Below are 20,348 nucleotides of genomic sequence, written 5' to 3'. Positions count from 1 at the left end.
CAGATGTTGCTTACAAACCGCACGCAAGCAAAGATCAGCGACGTCTTTGCTGGGAAAGAAATTTAGTTCCCTGGGACCCTTCTTGCCGAGGTAAAATTTTGGCTGCTTCTTTTCATACGCGCTATCGGTGTCGGTGGTTGCGCGGGCCGCAATTTCATTGTAGCAACATAGCATAGAGAAGAAGCTGGTATCGCATTTAAATATAGCGTGCCTCCGTTTATGCTGGCTGTTACGTCCTTTCAAAGCACAACTTCATTTTCAGCGCATTTACGCTTCGTAAATATGATGCCGCGGTACTTCCTTGTTACCCCGGCAACATATAGCAATTGACTTTATCAGTATAAGTGACTGAGACCCCTTCCTCCCTTTAACGAAGTTCCCGATTTCACAAAATATTTCGCGGCTCCCCTCAACTACGTTAAACAGATTGTTAACGGTAATTTATAACCTCTGCCAGGCCGACGCCCAGGAAGTGGACCACCGCGCCAGCCTAGTCCCCAAGGTGAGTGCTGACTATCCTTGATCAAATAAGGCGTCATATAGTTCTGTGAAGGTCCCGTGGCAGAGAGATAGGGCATGTAGATTATATTCATGTAGAATTAGAAAGCAAAATGATTAAGAATTGAGGAAAAGACTCAAAACGGACTTGTAAAAAGCTTCCTATGGGCAAATCGTTCATCATAGGTGTGGGTTTAAATTCCAGTCTTCCCTCCCAGGAGGAAGCCCCAGCATGTGAAATAAAGCTGCGGTGGGGTTTAGTTGGAATTTCTATGGTTGTGACACAGGCTCTGAATTTCCTTTAGCGAAGGCGAATAATATATAACCTCTTCCAGGCCAACCCCCACAAAGTGGACGCGCACGCCTTCCAAGTTCACCTACTTCCGAAGGTGAGTGCCGACTGTCATGAAATCGGTTCCATGTTAGAGATAGGGGCACGTAGATAGAATTCTTGTAGAACTGAAAGCAAAATTGTTAAACATTATGAGCAGTCCCGCTCAACGCGAAATGCGAGGAAATAAAGAAGGTCCAGGAGAAAGAGAAAGACATCAGATGAACAGTAACCAGAAAGCCACAGGAAAGAAGTCAGGCTCAAAGAAGAAGAAATCTGAGAGACAGAGAGAGAGAGAGAGAGACAGAAAGAAGCAGGTGACGAAAGGACAAGTGCCAAGGAGAACTGAGCAAAGAGTTCAGGAGATGCGGGGCAGAAAGAGTAATAAAAGACAATCGAAGACTGATAAACACAGGAAAAAAAAAGGGAGGGGGGAGGGGTGCATTAAATGAGCGATAAGAAAGGCAATAAAAAGTAATGAGACGGTAATTGATCTTTTTCTTTTATTTTACTTTTACTCTGCAAAGGTGCAGTACATTATTAAACGATTACGTGAAGGGCGAAATGCACCTATAAAAATTTCAGATATTTATATCGTTCCTCTGAACCATGACGACTGCAGGGTCTTGAACAAAGTTGTTTCCAACAGCTGGTAGCGTGATATAAGTAGACGGTATCAATAAGGCAGGTCGGGCTTGGTATGAAAGCGGCTTAAGATCAGCGAACAAAAATATCTGCGCTGTAAATCGGCCTTCCCGCATGAGCAAGACTCAATGACGCGCTTTAGTTACGAGTTCATGACACACCAAAATTTGGTCTGGTTGTCACGTACAATTCACGAAAGGTCCGTTTTTAGAAACTGTGTGTTTAATGTTTTTGTTGACTCGTTTTTCGTACAACACTGTGTGTTCCACCTTTGGTTGTTATTTTAGCGTAGTAAAGGGGGGTGGGGAAATCATTTTCATTATTTCCGTTCTGGTTACAGTGTTAAAAAAGGGTGATTAGTCTACGTTCCAAGATCGTTACCCTGTGGGGCTATATGTTTTGTGTAGTATGTGATTTTGAGACATAAAAAAATTTTTCTTAACAGACTGCAAGCTGAATTAAGCTTTTATGATTTCAATTTATGGATCTGTATTCTCAGTTATTGACACTGTTATTATCGTTTTGATATATTAGCTTCTTGAGCATGTATCACAGGTCATCTCCAATTGTGTCATTCTACATGAATGACTCAAAGTTTGTGATCCCATCGAGGTCCGTAAAGTATGTATAGTATTGATTTGCATACTAAAGCTTTAGATGTTGTTCTTGAAATCGGCAGTGATTTTAATCAGATAAGAAAGCCTTCTGGCTACTGACTGTAGCTCAATTGTTGTACATCCTATGAGAAGCGACTCTTCAGCTCGGCGAGAAAGATGTGAGAGTCAGGGCCCGGGTTAATTTTGATACTATCTATAGTAAGAGTATGGGGTGTAATATAGTGTGAATACGGGGAGTAAAAATAGCAGTGGGTAATCGTAGGCTGAAAGCTCTGTAATGTATTTATTCGCTTGATACTGGGGTCCTTTTTAGTTGAAGCAAGAAAGCAAAATCAAAATAGAAAAGTAATCAATAAATTTATGCACATGCAGATAACTTTATAGAAATAAAATTCGAGCATGGATAGGAGATGTAGTATATATTGAGAATAATAGTTTGTAAGTGTTCTAAAGTATCTACACAATAAACTCTTTCTTTCAGTGAAAAGAGGCTGTGTATTTTACATCGGTGTATAACCTGAAACTGAAAATTAAATGCTTTTAGGGTGACAGTTGACAGCCGTCAACGTTTTTAAGCTGAATAAAGTGGCAATATCGACAGTAATGGGGCCATCCAGGTGTCACTGGGCACCATAATACAGATAACATGTCTAATGCAATAATAACACTTCCACAGACGCAACTACTTCAATATTCCCCACTGAGGTGTGAAATCGGAGGAAGGAACAAAGAACTATTAAAGGGGTATGCAAAGAACAAAACAAGCACCTGCTTTGTCATGAAAATACTATTAATGGCATTTGGGACTCCACGCTTACCAAACCCTCATAATCGCCTGGTCTGTCTACAACATTTCCGCTGTAAGTTTCATCATCTGCGAGTGGCACGCACCAGTCACTGGTAAACATTTCGATGCTTATTTTAAACATAGAGACAGCTACTCCTTTTTACTGCCCCCTTAGATCAACTAACAGCGTGCAATATGAAACTAGCTGACCGAAATTTACTACCGTGAATGTACAGGCTCATCCACTTCTAGCCATAACATTCTCACTGCGTTCGAAGCTGCATTGTGCTCGACCCAGGCGCGGTGCATGCATGAAGGAAGCTGGAGGTGGTGCTTCGCATGGTATGCAACTTGGCTCTTTTACATAGCTGGGTCGCATACAATGTTGCTTTGAAAGCAATGACCGTGTTCTAGCTAGAAGTGGATGACCCTGTACATCATACAGTTTCGCGATGCCTCTCGGGATGCTGTGCAGATACTGCGACATGAAAAAGACTCAGGATGCCGCCGTCTTCCAATGTTACTGAGTATATAAACTTGAACGAAATTTAAAAAACAATGACAAATTATACCTTTGCGCTAAGACTGAAACGCAAAAATTTGTTCTCTGAAACATGTAAATTATATTCTTTCTAAATCTTTTTTTTTAACCCTAGGACTCCCGGACGACCATCTAGGTAAGCAAAGACAATTCTTTATAAATATTTTTATCATTGCGCCCTATATGGATCATATGTGTGTCCATGCTTTCCCCACAAATGATACAATATACGGTAAATCTATGTACACAAGCAAGATTGAAACTCTTTAAAGAAGAAGGCGTTACGATGATCACGTTTCTTCGGTATAGGAGCTCTGTCGTGCGCTATCACTCTTACACTTTTGGCATCTGTTAGGAGGCAAATGACCCTTTCAATACTTCCTTCCAGTGAATTGTGTGGTCACCGACGCCATAGCTTTATTTGGCAAAATCATATCGTTATAATATTTTGTATAAATTTTACTAACTTAACATGCATAATAAATTAAGCAGCCGAAAGTATGTTTTATAAATATATGTTTGTTGGTCGTTTTTCAATCGCATTTTCAAAGAACAATTTTAACACTAAAGTCGTACTCATCTTCCAATCCTTAGTGTCATTTGCATAAAAAGCGCGTGGAGTGTTACCTGGATAGAAAATGAAACTGCTCTTTGTTTCCACGTATTGCTCTCCTTCGTTAAGACATCGGAGTTGAAATGTCGCTCTTCAAAATCTTGGATTAGGAACCCTCTTCTTCAGCTTGTGTTTTAATAGTAGTCCGTTGTGATGCCCATAGACTTCTGAACACAGTACCGCTGTCATGTAGCATATTCACAATATTATTACTCCTCCGTGCCCCATCCTGTAAATATTGTGAGCCTTCCGTGGATGTTCTTTAATTTGTACATGCCATGATCTTCCTCTTTCATTTGTACATACCATCATCATCGTCCCGCGGCGCCGGCTCCGGCAAGCGCCTGGGTTTTGTCACCGGATTAAAACGCTAGACAAGGCATCGCTGGCCTTGCCGTCACGACCTTGCCGTCTCAACCTAGCCTTCTTTCACAATATTAGCATTGATCACACGCTAAGACGAAAGGCATTAAGAAAAAATGAAGGTACCAAAATCTGTGCCACTTTCATGTTATTGTTTTAGGACTGAAGTTTTTTATATCCTTCAGTGAAGGCGAGTAAATTAACCGCTTTTTTATGTTCCCTCGAATTACCAGGACGTTCGGGTGGTTATCAGCTACTAGGTGAGTGTCGACTGGGCTTCGCAAATTATTCTTTTGTGCAGCACCATGCAGGAGAGAAAAGGTTGAATGGTTTGCAGAGAGTAGCAAAATAGTGTGCATATGTTTCCTACTACCGTAATATAATAGCTATTTCGAAGACGCAAGGTGTGACAGTGATTTATTTTAGGGGTTTCTTCTGCGCTTTTTAGTATTGCGTCTTAATGAAGGTATGAACCACGAGAACAGTGATAAGAAAGGTACTGTGGTATTTTGTGAACAATTAAGGTATACACGTAATCTCTCATTTTTCCTGCTACAGCTATGGAAACATGAATGTTCGTACAACTTCTGTGATTCTTTCCGTGAAGCGCTGATTATATGGCCAACATCGCCTGAAAAGCGAGTGGCCTCTATTTTCGACGCAGAAATGTACACGTTTTGTTATTATTGTTCTTCGTGAAGTGGTGCTGAAACGCGAGGGCAAAAACCTTGCTTAGATTAGGCGCACCCTCACCCGCCTAAGTTTAGTGCTAAAATAGGTGGCTGGTGGGTTGTTTTCAAGGCAGCATTTTTATATACCAGATAGCGTTGTTCGGTCTAACCAAAGTGTCATTCCATAAAGACCATACCTAACATAATGTTTACAGAGTTTTACAACTAAACGTGTAAACACCGCGTTTACAGTAAGTGTAAGCACCTGAGTTTATATGGCATTGAAACATTCGCGCTGGATTTCCTTCAGCAAAGGCGAGTAATTTATGATCTCTTGCAGAAGACGATTACGGTCGACCTCGTCCCCTAGGTGAGTGCAGACTTCGCTTTATCAAAAAAATGTTTTGCGTAGCATCTTGAGCTCTTTATCAGAAAAAGAGAGAGATGGAAGTCGGTGCCATAGCAACAAAATAGAGCATGACGCTAAGCCTGCATTGCCTCAGTTACTTTCATTTATCCGTTTTGTCGATCTTTAGTTTATTTTGAATTTCCTATCTACCTAGTCATTTTTGCTGTGTATTACGCACCTCCTGCTATGATCTGTCAAGGGAATCTTGGCACCCGTACTACCCGGCGTTGGTTTTGCTCCCTGTAGCAGAACTGACTTGAGGTAGTTGGCTCGTAGGAGACAGGTCTCGCTCATAGGAGAATTGCGCGAAGATACGAAGGCAGTGCACATTTGACACTGTCACTTTCTCGAAAACTTGCCCAGTTTTTATTTCCTGCTCATGTCACTGGGCTGCTTTATCGTATTATGAAGCTAATCCTTCATTCCTCTTCGAGGAGTGTTTTGTTGTGGCTAAAAAGAATATTTCGCAAAACAAACTGAGTTTGTGGTTGGCGTTATCCCGTCTAATGTGTTTAGATCTGGCTTTTTCGTGCCTGGCACTTGCACAGGAAACATTCCTCCCTCTCGTCTTTATTTTGCTTTGAGACTCCTTGAAACAGACTTCTTTGCTTTTGCGTTAGTGCATTCTTCCTGTTCATCATATTTTACTAGTTTTTTGCCCGTATTTTAATCCGGTGGACCGCTCTAACGACATAGCGCGTGTTTTCTATGCGAAGGGGAACTGCAGCTGCCATATACAACCTATCAGCGTGCTCATACCTGGGCGCATGATACTTCATGCGAATGCTCGATAAAAAAGGCAGTTTTGCTAAAATCAAAGCATGACAGCTTTTCATCAGCACAGATTCCTTCTGCACACTTATGTGTATGAACGGCACCTAGTTATATTCTTAGGCGACTGGGGCTAGGTGCAACTGCGGAAATCGAGAACCGTACTGCGAGCATACCGGACGCAATTCGCCAGACGCTAAAGGTTAGCTCCCTTCCCCGGAACATGGACCCCAACTTGCATGTGGCCCGTAGAGCAGCCCGGGCGAAGTATGTACAACTAAATTTAGCTACAAGATCCACCACGGTATACACGGACGCGGCTTCGTATACAGGAAGCTCACATAATAGCGCCGTGGCGGTAGCTATTGATTCCAACCTAAAGGAACTAGCTAGCGCCTCAGTCAGGGAATGCACGGTAACCGAAGGGGAGGAGCTGGCCGTTGCTCTTGCGGTGGTAGCCGGGTATCGATGCAACACGTCCCTTACCATTCTTACAGATTCTAGAGAAGCGTGCCGTAACTACATGAACGGCCGCATAGGTCGCGCCGCCCTCAGGCTCCTCCATAGCACGACCCCATCAAAAGTCAAACACAACATCTACTGGGTGCCAGGACACACCGGCATAGCGGGGAACGAACGCGCCGATCAGGTAGCTCGAGGGTACACGAGCCGAGCTTCCTCCCAATCGGACGATCTACCCGAGCGAGTCGGCCCTACGTACTCCGACATTCTTAACTACTATAAGGGGGTACGGATCCGCTATCCGCCGCCTCATCGGGATCTAAAACAACAAGAGGCCGTGTACTGGCGAAGACTGCAGACAGGAACATTCCCTAACCTGCATACCCTGAGCAAAATTTACCCGTCACAATATCGAGACACCTGCCCATGGTGTGGTAGCAAACCTTCGCTATACCACATCACGTGGCAATGTAAAAATAACGACAGCTTTCGTAAAGACCCGAGTGCGGAACAGTGGGAGAGCCGGCTCTCCAGCGGCGATTTGGATTGCCAACTAGGTTTAATCCAGCACGCCCAGCGAGCAGCGAAGCTCAGCGGAGCCCTGGAATAGGGGCACCGACCCTGTGAGAAGACGGAAGATGGAACTCTTCCGCTACTAGCACAAGACCCTCGTAGAGAAACTAACGTATTTCCTATCCTATCCTATCCTATTCAGTGCAAAGCCAAGATTGTTTATAAGCCTATTCATTTCTCTTATTCTCTTATTTTTAAATATTTCTGATATCACGGACATATTTATTGTTGTACGGGCTTTCCTGTGCTGTTGCGCTGGGAGCCCGGGAGAGAGAGCCAAACAACCACGCCGCTCTAGAACTAAACACAAAACTGCTTTATTGAAATCACCCCCCCCCCCCTCCCCCCCGCTGGGCTTGAGCTTAGAGGGTGCCACTGGTAAGCTAATAGGTGGCGAACCCAACATTTAGCTCACGAAAATCCTTACGAGGAAATGTTCTTTCTTTGTCAACATTAGCACATCAATATTTTTCAACACCTAAAAGTCCCAAATACTTTAAACTTTCTGCTGGAGCCCTTATTATCCGCTGGTCGCTTGTCCTACGCTCATCAATAGCGTGAGCAGCGTTATATAAAAGAGAAATAAAATCGCCATTATATTTTCATCACCTTTCCTCCTTCGCTAAGACATCAGTACTGCAAAATCGAGAACCAAATTCGGCTGGAATTAAGCTGTCTTGTGTATTGTAGAAACAAGTTGCGCACAGAAGGACTTGTTTCTTCAATAGTATGCACCAACTCGCCCAACAAGAAGTTCTTCTAAACTACCTGTCTTGTGTCCACCCGGAAACATATTACGATGACAGGAAGATTCTCAGCAAGGCAGCATTGCTATTCAGCAAATGCAATATTCAAGCATCTACGGGAACAATAGAATGAAAACCAGATTTAATTAAAGCGTAAAACTAGATTTCAGCGCGAGCAGGGTAAGCATAACACTTCATTGGCTAGAATGGCACTCACACGTTTTTCCTCGAGGTAAAGCGTTAACTCCGGATTTGATTCTGTAAAGACACGTGAGATATAGCCTCTTTCATTCTCGCAGTGTGGCAGGAAGCCCCTTTCAATACCGTCACTCAGATGAGGGCTGACAAGGCTTGATCAAATAAATATTGTTTAGCATCATGAAGCAGTCCTTTGGTGCAACGGGGGCTCTTTATTTTTTTAGTAGTTAGAAACGTACGGACTAACAGAGTAAAAAACTATTTCATAAATCTAAAGACAACATTCACGTCTCAGCTTCAGAACAATGAAGCAGCTTTTCAGTAACAAGTCCTACTTCAGGTCGTACCGGTTTGGGAATGGCACGTTGCTTTGGTGTATTTAGCTACCTATTTAGAATAAGTATATCTAGCCCTTCATCGATAACCTTCATCTTCGGTATTGTGACCATCTCACACATATATTTACGACTGAAACAATTGTCCACAGTTATGAACTTCGTGCGAAGTGTCTAAGAAGCGTGACATTTGGCAAAGTTTCGAAATGAATCGTCGTCAAGCATTCTTTTTCTGATTCCCTCAAATTCAGTCTTCGTGCTGTCCTCTTTGCGCCGCTGTTCCAGGTTCCTGCTTCCAGTCTCCAGCACTCGCCAGAGAAGCCCGAGGCCTTTAGTTTGAAACAGAAATGCATTTTAATTTCTACCACTCTTCTTCCACAACGATATCAACATGCAAGGCAGTAATATAAAATATATAGCTCATGTGACGCGCTTATTTCTCAATCTAGCGATAGTAATATGTCTGGCGGGTTGTGCGTGAAGTTGTGCTGCCAATTGCAAATGCCGAACATCTGACTGTTCAGGTACCTGCCAAAAGGAAATCGACTTTGTTAAGGAGTAAGGATTGACTTATAGCCACAAAACCTAGGCACTGCATGCGAGGATTGCTCTATCGTTTTTTTCTGCTGTCGCTTTAGAACGCTACTAATCTATTTCCTTCAACGAAAAACAGAAATTCAAAGTACGCTATGTTCGCTTTATTCAACAGGGAGCCCAGATCTACACGCTAAAAGATGTGAGTACCAACCATTCTTGACAAATGGAGGCATTAGATTAAATCCTCCAGGACTATTAAAACGTATGGAAATGCAGTGAGGGTACAAGACATTGTACAAAATTCCCAGTACAAAACAATATTAGCGCAAAACATATGACCACAAACGGCTTCGCTTCTGTACAGCGGTACGCTTACTTCGAACACCACTGCAGTATTATGTGGTACATCAGATGCGAACCGCCAAATGACCTTTGTGAAGGAAATTTCGAGGTATTTGGCAGCGTATAAGAGCACATATATATTTTGGTCTTATCCTCTTATCCATTTGTTCAGGCCTCTACTTAATGAAATTATGAAAGCAAGAATATGAATTTATATTCATTTTGTTTATTTTAATAAAGTTTCGGAAATATTTCAATATATGAAGCAGCTTGCCTTTTATAATAACGACTTTTATCCGCTAGTTTGCCTACACACGGGTTCGGAACCACGGAGTAATATATGCAGTCCTTAGTCTCACTCGGCACCACATAAAAGGAGTTTCGCAAATAACGACAGCGAAATACGTCATGCTCCACGGAAGACTACGTACTGGAGGAAGACTCTTTTGCTCCTATCTCTGAACGCACGAACTACGAGAAAAAGCCGACTTTGCTGAAGTTTGTAATAATGAGGCGATGTTCGTTTTCTTGTATGTAAAGTTCTCATCCCTTCTTTATTGGTTTGGGAAGTGCAGTTTGTTACGCAGGAGCATGACTATTTAGGTTTCATTTTAAAAAATGAATACATTTTTGGGTTTCGTGAAATGTTGACTCACTGTGTAAGTATTTTAGCAAAAGAGGTAAAAAAAAACTATTGGCAATCTCTTTCGAAAGTTGTTATATGACGGTGAACTAATGCTTTCTTTTGGCATTGCTGAGCTCAAGTACTTTGTTCACCTCCGAGTTTATTTCGCACTGATTAATGGAAAATATGTCTACTGAATTCTTGTTATTGTGTATGGCTTCAGTTTATGATACGGACGCGCCGTTTCCTTTTTTTTTTTCTGGTTGGATAGCTCCTACAATTAGGTCTACACGTGTAATGATATTTTATGCTTCTACATTGTTTTCAAGTGATTATTCTGTGAATGCGCTAGCATTTGTACTAGGCATTAAAAATCTACCAGAATAAATGTCGCGTAGCTGTGTACAAGAGTGGTTTATTCCAAGGATGTAAAGTGCGAGGGATGTGCGAGGAAGGAATCATTGGGATGCGGTATACTGTTTCTCGATGTTCGGGCGCGAAAGGCGAGCTTATCGCAGCTGTGGTCAAAAGCAGGATCCAGAGCGTTACCTCTACTGCAACGTCTATTTGACAACTATACATCAGCGTTCAGATAGGGTACAGGACTCCATCATCAGGTTTTAAATAGGCGGGACGATATGGAAGGGGATATCCGGTTGGCACTTGCGACTGACGTCAGCGGAGTGCACTTGTAAAACTGCAGTCCGGTCGCTCGTCCAGAATTTTGCTCAGTAGGTGAAAATGGTGCCATGTAAGTGCTCGTAAATATACACGAAGTGGTTCGTGTGACAACTAAATGGATATTGAAAGAGCATGTGCCTCTTAAGTTGCTCCTTTGTTAGAGGTGCATCTGGGCTGTCCAAGGAATATTTTCAGTGCCTGCGCTTGCACGTTATCTAAAGTACGCAATCAGGAACTGCTCATATCAGAGATTACTGGAAGACTGTACCGGATGTAATCAACAAACAGAATCTCTTAAAGCCGTAGTAAGAAGCACTTATATGGGCTTAATTTGATGCCAGCTATGCAGCGAAAAACATAGCGAAAATTGATTAGCTTTTTTTTTCACCCCATTAATATGTTTCGACCAAGATAGGACGCGGTCAATAATTACTCCCAAGAATTTGTGCCCGGAGACGTACGGTATCACAACTTCTTGAAGAGTAATCGGGTAGCGGTTTACACATTTTCCCGTAAATGCGATCACTGCGCAATTTTCGGCCGCTAAAAGCAAACCTTGACGCCGTAAGTACATCGATGTCGATGATTCAACTCGTTGCAATCCCGCATGTAGTTCCGGGCGCGTCTAACCAAAAGCCGAGATGCAGATGTCCTCAGCATATGCATGGATGTGGATATTAGTCGGTAGTTCACTCACCAGGCCAATTAGCGCAACGTTAAATGAAGTTAGGCTGAGGACTCCTGCCTGTGGAATTCCACGACCGACCGACCATGAGGATCTCCATCAGGCGTAGTCACGTAAACAGAGAGGCCATTGAGATATCTCACAATCCACGAGTACAGCCGGCAACCAACTTCCACGTCGTCAAGTCGATCAAGAATAGCATCATAGAGGAAGTTGTTTTAAGTCCCCTTTGCATCTAAAAATAAAGCAGCTACTAGTCGACGACGACGCTTTTCGTGCTCTACTGTCGACACAAGGGCGATGACGCTGTCGATGGAAGAGCGTCCGCGGCGAAATCCAGTCATCGTATTTGAATAAAGATCATTACATTCTAGATACCATTCAAGTCCTGCCAGCACCATCCGTTCCATAACTTTTCCAACACAGCTTGCTAGGGCACTGGCCGGTATGAGGTACGTTCGACAGGGGGCTTTCTGGGCTTCAAAAAGTAAACCAGGCGGCTAATCTTCCAGTTTTCAGGAACAGTACTATAGGCCCATATATTATTGAAGTAATTAAGAAGCACAGTTCGACCATCCTTTCCTAGGTTTGATAAAGTTAAATAAGTAATCACGTCAGGACCAGGTGCAGATGAATTCCGACAAGAAGCAAGAGCGGCGTATAATAAGAGCAAGTCATATTGATCATTCGGTGAAGGTGGCGCAAAAACTTCTGAATTTGGTGATTTTCTCTGGTTTGTACCCACACCCATTTTACAATAATCTTCAGCTACGGCAACCTCACTGCGGCGTTGGTAAAGGGCCAGGGCGCGAAAAGAGTTCCTAGAACTTAGAAAAACACGCATGCATTCTTCCAGCGAGGTGTAAAACCGAATAGGCCATTGTCCTTTTCCCTCATAAGTGCCAAAATTGCTCTGCTATCATTTCTTTTCCGCCCTTTATGCACGGGAAAAGGTCTCCGTGGGAAAATTTAATTTGATAAATCGTCCCAGTAGTTTTATAAACTGCGTTTTATAAACAAACATTTTTACTCATACAAGTGCGCTGTCTTCGAATGCCTCCTCTTATGGCTCTGTCTGCGAGAAGCCCCTCACTGAAAGGGCCTCACAACAGCGTTCGTTGCGCCTATTCCTTTCTCTTCGTCGCACCGTTGTTAGCAATTCAATGCTGGGAGGCATCATTGTAGTATCGCTGGGATGTTGGGTTCTCACCTCAATTTGAAGGAGACGGAATTATACGCTGCTCTTTGGTCACAAATTACTGGGACTAAGTAAAGCAAATTTCCTCCCTGATTTTTTTGCAGACAGCGGAAGAGATTAAGATAGTTGTGGTAAGTACAGACACTGCATCATTTTCAGCGGCTCTTGCCTTAACATTTAAAACCATTTAATCCTTGAACATATGTCGATTGGATCTAGAATTTTACGATTTGAATCTGAATTCTTTAAAAGTTACTCATGGCCCAATTGTTTCCTGTATTTGACGTAAATAAGCGCTAGGCATAAATATTCTGCACAGATCGGAATAAACAAAAACTTCCCGAAAAATAACTGGGTTTTAGCGGCAAGAAACAAGTTTTTAATTATAGCTTCAGGGGAATGGGAAGGAACGCAGCCGGCCTAAAGGTATGCGCTGAAGTGAGATGACTGAAGTCATCAGAGCGGTGTGTGCCGAAGAGTTTGAATGAATGGGCCTTTCCTGCTTGTAAAAAAACTATTGGACTAATTTTCTATTGTAGGCTGTTTTATTTCAGTGTGTATCTTGCAAAATTCTGCCGCAGGGATCACACCGTATGGATTGTACAATTTTAGAAAACAATTGTACAATTGTACAACGTATTGTACAATTTTGGAAGACAATGCGATACGCTGTTGCCGCACCTAGAGATGCAAAGGGTGGCATCAGAAGCAAGGTGGTGTTGCTAGCGATGTCGAGAAGCATGAGGCATCAGCCTTTCGTCAAACATTTCGGCCACATTTTCGGTTTTATCGCATATTTTAAAAGAAAATGTAACCACCAACTGTACCTTATTATGAGATTCTAACCTTACAAGGAACAAAAATCGAATGGCGTTGTTCAGTAGGGCGCTTCAACTTTTTACGTTTGGCATCAATGGCGATATCTCTCGTATACTGAATTTAAAATTCCAGGGAAGCACAATTTGTAATCAGAACCCAAGGGTGTAGTTTGCTTACAGTCGGTGTTTTAACGAAGTTTGCAACTTCTATGTATCCTGTAATTACTCTAAAGAAGGTTTTTTTTTTGAATTCACAAAAATAAATTTATTTATCCAGTCTAGGTATGTAGCCAGTTTTCCCCATTCGACCATATATGCGCAAAGTGGTTATCTTTGAAAAACCTCCTAACTCTTTGATAAACGTCAGTAGCCTAAATATTCATCTACCGTGCATCATTTGCATGATCTTGGTGAAGCGGATAATGGTGCGCATTGTTAGGTAAGAAACATGCAAGGAAACGTTCAATATTTTGAAACATATCTGATGTAGCCTATTGGAAGGCTGCAGGAAAGGATTATTCGGTGTGTGGGCAAACACAACACATAACTAATCATGACAGAGTCCTACTTGACATTCTAGATCAGACCCTAAAATCCTGCTGCTGTATTTGGTGAGCCCAAAAGAAGAGCTTGCTATTCTTCTAGGTTAAAAGCCGAATCACTCCAAAATAATATTAAACAAATGTGGATAAATAGCACAGGTGTTGGCTTCCTGGTGTCTTTGTAATCTGCATCCGAAAGGACATAACTTAAACGAAGCGAAACTCGTCACAGACAAGGGCTTATTTCCAGCCTAGTTTCATTTAGCGCTTAAATATTTAATGTGCGGAGCTTCATGGGGTTTAAGACTTATCCACTGCACATAAAGTGATTAATCGTCACAAGTGCGACATAAATATTCTACTGGTTTAAGGCAAATTTTAGTAACAGATGCCAGTTTCAGTTGCCTCACAGAAACATACTCTATATTCCAACACTAAAAGTGCATATCCACTTATACATCAGTCACGACTGCTGACTTTCCCTTTGCTGACATGCGAAGTGCAAATGCGTCACAGAGCGCACTGTATGTCAGACAGCTGCTGTTTTAGGAGCACGAAATGAAGACAGAAGTCTAAAAGATGTACTTCAATAAAACATGGTCCAGGGACAGTTGCAGTGTCTTCGTTTCAAGTGCTTCTGAAATATGCTTGTATCCAAGGGAGTTTACTAAGTCTAAGGGAGTCTAAGAGAGAAGTGCGAGATGTCATGCTAGTTGGTAATGCATTTTCACAAACACCGCAAGGTACGACCTACGGAGACAAGGAGTGCCGTGTCCGTCTTTTTATCCTTTGTGTCCGTGTGTCGTACCTTGAGCTGTTTTTTAGTCTAAGGGAGTTATAAGTACACGAGAGTTTACTAAGTCGTGGTAATATTACAGGATTATTAGTTGTCCAGGCTTAAACTAGCTCAATGTTCTCTCTTTTCTAGGAGGATTCCCCAACTTGAGATGGCAGTACAAATTGAAGAATTCCAGTAAATTTTCACTCTTCAAAAAGGACCCCGGACTTGCGGCATTTGTGAAATCTTAACAATAGGCTACAAAAAGAAACAGGACTTTTGATAGGACAAGAGGAATAAAATATTTTCCTCAACTCAGTGGTTCAATTAGTTTGTACCACTTTAGTTGATACCACTTTAATTGCAGAAAGTGAAGCGGAACTCAAGAGACTTCTGATGCGCGTACAAGAAGAGAGTGAGAAGTTTGGGTTTAAACTAAACATTAAAAAGACAAAGATCATGGCGTCTTGCCCTATCAAGTCCTGGAGCATCAAGGGACAAGAAGTGGAAGCAGTGACAGATTTTCTCTTCTTGGGCTCCAAGATTACCTCGGAAGGAGACTGCAGCCATGAAATTAGGAGACGCCTGCTTCTGGGAAAGAGAGCAATGGTTAGCCTTGACCGCCTAGTAAAGAGCAGAGACATTAGTCTGCCAACCAAGATCCGTATAACTCGTGCTATGGTCTTTCCAGTTGTGATGTATGGATGCGAGAGTTGGACTGTGAAAAAGGCTGACCGCCGAAGAATTGACGCGTTTGAATTGTGGTGCTGGCGAAGACTCTTGAGAGTTCCTTGGACTGCCAGAAGATCAAATCAGTCAATATTGTCGACCATAAACCCTGACTGCTCATTGGAGGGTCAAATTCTAAAGTTAAAGCTCAGCTACTTTGGTCATCTGATGAGAAGAGAGGAGTCGCTGGAGAAAGATTTGATGTTGGGAAAGGTTGAGGGTTGCCGGAGAAGGGGTAGGCAGCGAACGCGATGGTTAGATGGCATCCTCGAGGCACTGCAGATGAAGTTATGTGATGTTAGGAAGATAGTGAGAGACCGGAAAGCGTGGCGTGACATGGTCAATAGGGTCACGAAGAGTCGGACACGACTGAACGACTGAACTGAACTGAACTGACATGAACGTTATAAAGTTGACGTACATTATGCAGCATCATATGATTGAAGAAGCAGATTCTCTACATGGGCATGAGTTCCCGATTTTTGGAAACTTGGAAACATTATTCCCTTGTTTAAATCTGGATGTCCCGAGATATTTCCCAACTATCGCCAAACTTTCTTAACTTCGCGGACATGTAAACTATTAGACGCATAATTCACAAGCAAATTCCAGAACTTCTTCGAAGCTAACAAAATTTTTTGTCATTAACAGCCTGGCTTTCGCTCAGAGTCTAGCACAATTTTCCCAACTCATTGAATTTACACATGCCATTTCTGGTTCTCTTGATATCTGCTCTCAGGTTGACGCCATATTTATCGATCTATCTAAAGCCTTCGATACGGTTCTTCGCACCAAACTTCTTTGTAAGCTGAATGCAATACTTAAAATCCCCTCACTAGTGAATTGCATATCAAGTTTTCTTTCTTATCGGAAGTGGTATGTATTCTTCAAATGCTGTTCATCTTAAACTGCCGATGTCATCCGGCGTGCCACAAGGATCTATGCTGGGGCCACTGCTCTTCCTATATACATCAATGATTTAGCACAAAACATTTTTTTTCTCAAATACGCTTGCATATACTGATGATTGTGTAGTCTGCCGATCAATTAAATTGCATGATGATCAAGAGCAACTGAATGCTTTATTTTCATCATTCCGCTCATGGTGCGAAACATGGCAAATGCAAATACATTTTCTTAAATCGTACAGTAATCATGCAGCTCCATCCTCTTGTTGTTATTCATTCAACGGTGAATATTTGAAACATGTGTCTGAAGACCAGTATCTAGGTGTTCTTTTTTCATCTCATTTGTCGTAAAAAAACACGTAAACACAATATCCAGCAATGCATTGTGGAGACTAGGGTTCCTGAAACGGTCTCTTCCTGTTACTCTCCAGGAAACTATATCAGTCACTTACAAAGCTCTAATCCGTCCGCATTTATTGTATGGGTCGATAATTTGGAACCGCCATAAAAAAACCGGCATCAATAAGCCTGAGTAGGTTCAAAGCAAGCCAGTGCGGCTTATATGCTGAAAGTATAATATCAACTTTTCACCCTCACCTGCTATTCCTCACCTACGTCATTCCCTGTTTAATGTGTTTAAAGTATATAAAGTAATGTATTCAATATTTTAAAAGTAATAAAGTGTTTGAAGTATGGTTATAATATGGTTCGTCAACCCAGTTTGGCTCTATTGAATGAATACCTACAGTTTTCAAATCTTTCATGTACAAGGAACTACCATTCGTAGAATATGCCGCCTATTTATGCACGCACAGAAGCTTTAAAATTTAGGTTCTTCCCTCGTGTCGTTGAGCGCTGGTATTCAGTGCCCAGTTATGTACACTCTTAGCCATTAGAGAACTTTTTGAGCACTCTTAAAAATTCTTGAATATGTTGTTTATTGTTATGCCCAATGATGGTGGCAGTTCTAGCTGTTCATCGTTTGATTGCTGCTAACTTGTGACTCTGTCGCAGACTCCTTATACTTTATGATTGATGTTAGCAGTTGATTTTGCTGTACATTTTCCCCACTCTTGCAATACCCCTGACAGGGCTGCAGTATATGCAAATAAATGAATAGATAAATAAATAAAAAATAGCAGACTAAAGAAAGCACTAGATGTAGTAAATGTTTTAGGGTTCCAGGTCGGGTCTTTAGAACATGACAGCTCTGTTTCTCGAGCAAAATAGTTATTTACGGTATAAGTTTATTCTTTTCTTTTTTTGTCTTCCGATTCTGTGTAACAAATTTATCCTCAGTGTCGACAGATAGTGCAGTCTAAGGCATGCTCAGCACAGCCGTAGAATGTTTGCACGTAGCATTTGCCTGGGAGCAAGGAAACTGTCGTAGCAATTTAATGATACGCAAGAATTGTCAATACCAGTGCGCTGATTGAAGTCATAAGTCTATGCCATATCAGTGTTCTAAATAAAAAATATAACCTCTAGAGCTATAAAAAGAGACCACTTTCTCTATTAAAGAAACTAAAAATTTATAGAGGGTACTTAAGCTCTGCCTTTAAAGGTATGACGCGATAGCGTTGGCTACAAGCCCACATATAAAGCCCCGCATAAACGAAGCCCGTATGAACGCACCTACGTGACAAAGGGGTAACGTGAATTCAAAGGTCCTGGCTGGCTGACTAATATTACACTCCCATATTAAAGGAGAGGCTCGGCTAGCAGCTCCTGCCAAACGTAATGTGAGGCGTCCCTACGTCCAGTTAGTGCTCGACCATGTCAATTGCCCGTTACCTCCATGTCAGTCAGTTACCTGCCATGTCCGTTGCCTGCGCTATGCTCAGAATTTTTCGCTCACGACGCCACCACTGGCGGATGTCACTGACACTATTTTCGATGAACGGGGCCTTTAAAATTATACTGTTAATAAAACGTGTACGTTAGGAGAACGGGTAGCGTAACAGACGCGCAACGTCCACGAATGAGACATTCCAGTGAGGACGGCGCCCTATTCGATCTCCCTGTTTTTGTGACATGGCGAGCGCTTTTAAGAGCTTCGCCGCTCTCAAAAGAGACGCACTACAATTGGCAATAACTGGTCTTAGAATGAAGCAATGAAGCGAAACGATGCGCATGGCGTTCTGCAACAGAATAGAAGCCAGTAAGTGAGGCCACACGAGGAATATTGCACGAGAAGATAGGGTGCGATGAGCTGTGGTGTCTATCCTGTTTGCGTCATTCGCTTGAGAGAACTTAGAGCGTCTGCTACATGTAAACGTTTTTTTACTCTGTTTCTTTTTCGATGCGAAAATCAAAAATGTATCACAACACCATCCTTGAGGTAGAGATATTCTAGTACCCACAGCACAAAACAACAGATAAACAACAGATTTGCGCGCGCTGCAAATAATTTGTAACAGTTTATCTTCTTTTCAACATGGGAATTGGCCTCAGTGCTTGTCTTCGGTTTACAGTGTACTAATATATCTAGCCACTCAACCAGACAAGGAGAGCGAGTAGAAAGGAAGGGAGGTTCACTATGAAAAGAAACCTGTATGGTGCCACCCACGAGGGACAATATATGAAAGAATTTAAGGGAAAGGTAGAAGATAACAGGCGGAATTGAAAAATTAAACGGCAACTTTTGGTTAACAACTTCTTAGAATGTAGTTCGTTGCAGTAAATGTGGCCCACTGTTGCTGGGACTGAGGTTCTGAAATTTTTATATTGTTATTTCAAGCTGAATGCGTAATCTAATTGATATAACTGCTCCTAGGAACACTTCGTATGCTTATTTATTCTCCCATGTTCCCAGAATTTTCTCAGTTCAATTCCCGTGCAGAAAAAAGTGCATAATACAGACATCAAGAAGGGTCTATTAGAAGCAGAGTAGGATGTCATAATATAAAAAGAAAATAAGCTTTATAACTTATACTTTATACCATTTGTTGGGAAGTTTCAACTTCTCTGAAGAAATGTTCTAGATACATAAAGATATTATTAGCAATTCAAAGGACACAGGAAATCAAGGAGTGACCTTTGGATATCAGCAAAGCTTGCTCAGGCAGTCGCAGTAAATGTCCAGGATATATTTTGTAAAGAAATGAACGCTCGTTAACGCATAATTGTACAACAAATGTAAAGAGAGCATCTGAAGATTTAGAAGTTAGTCGATATGCCTGCCTGTCAAAGCTGTTGGTTCATGTTGGTTCATAGGAAGGGAAAGGCGCAGTATCTGTCACACTTGCTCTGTGGACACCTGGACCGCGCCGTAAGGGAAGGGATGAAGGTGGGAGTGAAAGTGGATAGAGAGAAAGGGAGGCCGTAGTGGAGGGCTACGGAGTAATTTCGACCACCTGGGGATCTTTAACGTGCGCTGACATCGCACAGCACATGGACGCCACTTCGTTTCGCCTCCATAAAAACGCAGCCGCCGAGGCCGGGATTCGATCCCGGGAACTCCGGCACAGCAGTCGGGCGTCTTACCACTGCACCACCCCGGCGGGGCAACCTGCCTGTCAAAGCATGTTTCAGTTTCTCGGAGCAGCTTCTCGTCTTAAAATCCGTTCGATTTAAAACTATATTTCGGCAACCAGTTTAAATAAACGTTATTTCCATGTAATAATTAATCTCAAGTACAGCCTAGGTGATCTGCTTCTGAGCCGCATAGTGGCACTAATTTAGAATTGGTGGAGTTCCTTGTCATTGGTGAGGGCAGGACAAAAATCTTACCACCAAGAGATTCGAACACTGGAAGTGCATTAAAAGTCACACGAAGTGGCACAGAAGCAGACCCTCTGGGCTTGATAATTTTGACGATAACTGTACTTGGAGTCATCAACTTAACCGACTGCGAAGTCGCTGTAATAGGGGTAGAGTAGTTTTCTAATCATGATTGTTCGGCACAGTCATGACGCCACAGCCACGTGACGTAGCACGGCCATT

The 20,348-nt window shown here is 42.3% G+C and overlaps 1 protein-coding gene across 2 annotated transcripts in view; it reads left to right on the top strand.

Moving 5' to 3' along the window:
* LOC146175741 (uncharacterized) overlaps nt 1–20,348 on the top strand; it is a 245,180-nt gene that overhangs the window by 14,244 nt on the left and 210,588 nt on the right. The window contains exons 8-15 of one of the 2 annotated variants that reach the window (XM_084582109.1): nt 458–502; nt 834–887; nt 3,535–3,555; nt 4,629–4,655; nt 5,407–5,436; nt 9,270–9,296; nt 12,733–12,759; nt 14,917–15,084. In XM_084582109.1, the coding sequence (XP_084438235.1) occupies nt 458–502; nt 834–887; nt 3,535–3,555; nt 4,629–4,655; nt 5,407–5,436; nt 9,270–9,296; nt 12,733–12,749 (221 nt within the window). In that variant the 3' untranslated portion in view covers nt 12,750–12,759; nt 14,917–15,084. Of the gene's footprint in view, nt 1–457; nt 503–833; nt 888–3,534; nt 3,556–4,628; nt 4,656–5,406; nt 5,437–9,269; nt 9,297–12,732; nt 12,760–14,916; nt 15,085–20,348 lie in introns of those variants that run through there. The other variant, XM_084582110.1, reaches the window with a different exon arrangement.

The sequence above is a fragment of the Amblyomma maculatum genome, chromosome 10 (genome assembly GCF_055883805.1).
Source record: "Amblyomma maculatum isolate TAMU_Amacu chromosome 10, ASM5588380v1, whole genome shotgun sequence".
NCBI classification, from domain to species: Eukaryota; Metazoa; Arthropoda; class Arachnida; order Ixodida; family Ixodidae; genus Amblyomma; species Amblyomma maculatum.
This window is presented reverse-complemented; position numbering and strand designations above follow the sequence as displayed.